General features: G+C 43.9%; 1 protein-coding gene across 2 annotated transcripts in view; it reads left to right on the top strand.

Annotated features, from left to right (window-relative positions):
- Positions 1 to 5,000, top strand: part of LOC127621932 (protein eva-1 homolog A-like) — a 187,298-nt gene that overhangs the window by 20,919 nt on the left and 161,379 nt on the right. For both annotated transcript variants that reach the window (XR_007967920.1, XM_052095751.1), the window contains one exon: positions 4,544 to 4,687. Coding sequence is in view for 1 of the 2 variants with exons in the window: in XM_052095751.1 (XP_051951711.1) it covers positions 4,544 to 4,687 (144 nt within the window). In the remaining variant the exon portion in view is untranslated. The remainder of the gene's footprint in view (positions 1 to 4,543; positions 4,688 to 5,000) is intronic.

Genomic DNA, 5,000 nt, shown 5'->3' on the forward strand with positions numbered 1-5,000 from the left:
ACACTTCTCCTGATCAATACCATCATCACTTTGGACTATACTGTTGACTTACATTTACATTTATGCATTTGGCAGACGCTTTTATCCAAACGACTTACAGTGCACTTATTACAGGGACACTCCCCCCGGAGCAACCTGGAGTTAAGTGCCTTGCTCAAGGACACAATGGTGGTGGCTCTGGGGATTGAACCAGCAACCTTCTGATTACCAGTTATGTGCTTTAGCCCACTACGCCACGTTTTCTTGTTTTGTTTACAATGTTGTTTTATATTTGAGCATTGGATGTAAGCGCTATTGTGGAGCGGAGGGGGGCGGGGCCGGTCGGAATATCGCGCGCCTGGTCCCCAATCAGCCTGATGAGGCGCGCGAGGGATAAAGGCGGCCGGTGACGATTGTTCGAGAGAGAGAGAATTACGGACATGTCCGTCATGTGTGTTTGTTTATGTGTTTTTGAGTTTCTCATTAAAATATAATTTATGTTGACAAGCCGGTTCTCGCCTCCTCCTTGCCCATCCTTAACTGTGTTACATTGGTGCCGAAACCCGGGAAGGAGGAGGCGAGAACCGGCTTGTCAACATAAATTATATATTAATGAGAAACTCAAAAACACATAAACAAACACACATGACGGACATGTCCGTAATTCTCTCTCTCTCGAACAATCGTCACCGGCCGCCTTTATCACTCGCTCGCCTCATCAGGCTGATTGGGGACCTGGCGCGCGATATTCCGACCGGCCCCACCCCCCTCCGCTCCACAGCTATATAAAGTAAACATGTTATTATTATTGTCAGTATTAGTGGTAGTAACTCAATCAATTGCATGACAGTGTCCAGTTCTGTCAACATGACAGCGCCCACGAGGGGGCAATTCGTCCTGGGTTACTGACATATTATCATATTTCAAAAAAATGCTATTCTTCTATTCATGTGTAAAACTTTTTTAATTAGCAAAGACTTACTGAGTGCACCTTTAAACTAAAACAATGCATACCTATTCAGACTGCAGGCGAATAATCTTTATGGGGCAAAAGTACGTTAAATGAAGTCCTGTTCATGGCCGTTGATTACATAACGTGCATATCATGAGTGGTTGACACTGGCCTACTTCAAATGAGTTTTATTGCTTTATATACCACTATTACTTTTTGTTATGTCAACGTAATTACAGAAATAACTTGTAATCTTGAGAAAGCAATGGCCTGTCCTTTGCCAGCTTCCGTACAGTTCCCACACTGTGTATTTACCCCATGCAGGGCTGTATAGCCTCATTGATGGAGGACTGAGTTTGACCCTGGGGTTCAGGTCTCACATGGATCCAGTTTCTAGGTTCACAAGAAGCACTCAATTAGAACTGAAGCTCCATTGCACCAGATACGTTAGATCAGAGGAGATCCAGATCTGTCATACAGGGATTAAATAATCAGGTGATAGATCCCAGCAGGGCTATAAAATAGTTTCCTCCTCTTTAACTGTGACAGAATTGGCTGGTGGTGTCCATAAATCAGATCTCTATCAGCGAGCAGTTCTCTGTTTACTTAAACAGCTCTGTGACCTTTGGCCTTTGACATTTGTTAAAGCCATTAGTGGTGAGGTGATGACACGTCTCCGGTCTTCAGATCTCAGCCGTCCTCTTTCTCTCCTCTCTTTCTTTGAATGAGTGATAGTTATGTCAAGTCTTTAGTCTGAAGTCATGCTTTGTGTTAATGGATTTGCAAATGGACCGTCTCACACACACACACACACACTGTGTGGGTGTTCCTTAAAAGTTCTGTACGATGAGACACAGTAATGCTGTCTGGTAACTTTGCACTTCTTTTAAGTCACTGTTGGTTCTGGTGGAATTCCGTACACCCCTCACATTTTTTGTAAATATTTGATTATATATTTTCATGTGACAACACTGAAGAAATGACACTTTGCTACAATGTAAAGTAGTGAGTGTACAGCTTGTATAACAGTGTACATTTTCTGTATCCTCAAAATAACTCAACACACAGCCATTAATGTCTAAACCGCTGGCAACAAAAGTGAGTACACCCCTAAGTGAAAATGTCCAAATTGGGCCCAAAGTGTTAATATTTTGTGTGGCCACCATTATTTTCCAGCACTGATTTAACCCTCTTGGGAATAGAGTTCACCAGAGCTTCACAGGTTGCCACTGGAGTCCTCTTCCACTCCTCCATGACAACATCACGGAGCTGGTGGATGTTAGAGACCTTGTGCTCCTCCACCTTCCGTTTGAGGATGCCCCACAGATGCTCAATAGGGTTTATGTCTGGAGACATGCTTGGTCAGTCCATCACCTTCACCCTCATCTTCTTTAGCAAGGCAGTGGTCGTCTTGGAGGTGTGTTTGGGGTCGTTAACATGTTGGAATACTGCCCTGCGGCCCAGTCTCTGAAGGTAGGGGATCATGCTCTGCTTCAGTACATGTTGGCATTCATCACAGTACATGTTGGCATTCATGGTTCCCTCAATGAACTGTAGCTCAGTGCCGGCAACACTCATACAGCCCCAGACCATGACACTCCCACCACCATGCTTGACTGTAGGCAAGACACACTTGTCTCTGCACTCCTCACCTGGTTTCTGCCACACACGCTTGACACCATCTGAACCAAATAAGTTTATCTTAGTCTGCTTGTCTTCGGTAAAATGTTTGTGGGCTTTCTTGTGCATCATCTTTAGAAAAGGCTTCCTTCTGGGACGACAGCCATGCAGACCAATTTGATGCAGTGTGCGGCGTATGGTCTGAGCATTGACAGGCTGACCCCCCACCCCTTCAACCTCTGCAGCAATGCTGGCAGCACTCATACGTCTATTTCCCAAAGACAATTTCTGGATATGACGCTGAGCACGTGGGCTCAACCTCTTCGGTCGACCATGGCGAGGCCTGTTCTGAGTGGAACCTGTCCTGTTAAACCGCTGTATGGTCTTGTCTTGTCACCGTGCTGCAGCTCAGTGTCAGGGTCTTGGCAATCTTCTTATAGCCTAGGCCATCTTTATGTAGAACAACAATTATTTTTTTCAGATCCTCAGAGAGTTCTTTGCTATGAGGTGCCATGTTGAACTTCCAGTGACCAGTCTGAGGGAGTGTGAGAGCGATGACACCAAATTTAACACACCTGCTCCCCATTCACACCTGAGACCTTGTAACACTAACGAGTTACATGACATCGGGGAGGGAAAATGCCTAATTGGGCCCAATTTGGACATTTTCACTTAGGGGTGTACTCACTTTTGTTGCCAGCGGTTTAGACATTAAAGGCTGTGTGTTGAGTTATTTTGAGGGGACAGCAAATTTACACTGTTATACAAGCTGTACACCCACTACTTTACATTGTAGCAAAGTGTCATTTCTTCAGTGTTGTCACATGAAAAGATATAATCAAATATTTACAAAAATGCGAGGGGTGTACACTTTTGTGAGATACTGTATATTTGGGTGATTCTCACATGTCCAGGCCAACTTACATACCGAAATCAAAAGACAAAAATAACCTTGTGCTACCCCGTGTACACATGCGTGGACATTGTATTTTGGCTTTGCTATACTCAACGCGCAATTTTAAATTTGTTTAAACATAAAGACGCTGACTACCACCCATGGAGTCATGAGTTTGAATCCAGGGCGTGCTGAGTGACTCCAGCCAGGTCTCCTAAGCAACCAAATTGGCCTGGTTGCTAGGGTGGCTAGAGTCACATGTGGTAACCTTCTTCGTGGTCGCTATAATGTGGTTCTCACTCTCGGTGGGGCGTGTGGTGAGTTGTGCGTGGATGCCACGAAGAATAGCATGTAGCCTCCACATGCGCTACATCTCCACGGTAACGCGCTCAAGAAGTCACGTAATAAGATGCACGGATTGACGGTCTCAGACGCGGAGACAACTGAGATTCGTCCTCCGCCACCCGGATTGAGGCGAGTCACAACGCCACCACGAGGACTTAGAGTGCATTGGGAATTGTGCATCCCAAATTGGGGAGGAAAAAAATGCACCAGAGTTTAAGGGGTTAATATTCAGAGAGAAAGCCATTCATAGATTGATTTCCTCAAAAGAGTAAACAATGTGTCTTTGTGGCACTATAAAACTTTTGCATTACAGTAATGAGAATTATCATCATGAAAATAGTATGATACCAATTCATTTGTCATGGAATCACATTTTAACATGTATAACATTTAACAAAACAACATGCATGTTTATGGGAGCATTTTGCCATCTGCTGTTTTGATGGAGGCTGCACTTTCTTCCTCCCCCAAAAGAATGAGAATAAGTGTTAAATACACAATGACACGCAGACGACACGTCCAAACATGATAGGACAGAGAACACACACACACACACACACACGCACACCTATTCTATCTCTCTATCTGTAAAATGCCTCTATGGTTGTGTATTAAAGTGTGTTTGATATTCACCAGTGTGTAGCTCTTTTTTGTGTACAGTATGACGCGTGTGTGTGTGTGTGTGTGTGTGTGTACTTTACTGGTCACAGTACATGAGAACCGGCTCTCACCTGAGATTTCATCTTCTCCAGACTGCTCGTCAGACATGGCTCTGCATGTGATGACATCACATTGCCAGGGAAAACGCACCTGTGTGGTCCGCGCTTCTACACAAGTCTTTGGAGACCCCTGTTACCGTGGCACCCGCAAATACCTCAGCGTCATACACACCTGTGGTGAGTTATACATCTGAATGAATTTTAATGCAGCTGTATTATAGCGTAGCCTGACTCTAAATACATGAAGTGAATACTAATTGAAAACGGGCCATTGAGATATTGAGAATTAATGCACAGAAAAATATATACTGTCATTATGTACTCATCCTCATGTTGTTGTTCATATTTGGGTGAACTGTTCCTTTAAATTAATTAATCAAATCAAATCTCGAAAGTGTTTTTAAAGAGCAAAGAATCACCCAAATTTATTTTGCCTTCAATAAAGGCACTGATAATACAGAGCTGTCTCTAGTCTCCTGTAGATGGATGA

Source organism: Xyrauchen texanus, chromosome 28 (assembly GCF_025860055.1).
Source record: "Xyrauchen texanus isolate HMW12.3.18 chromosome 28, RBS_HiC_50CHRs, whole genome shotgun sequence".
NCBI classification, from domain to species: domain Eukaryota; kingdom Metazoa; phylum Chordata; class Actinopteri; order Cypriniformes; family Catostomidae; genus Xyrauchen; species Xyrauchen texanus.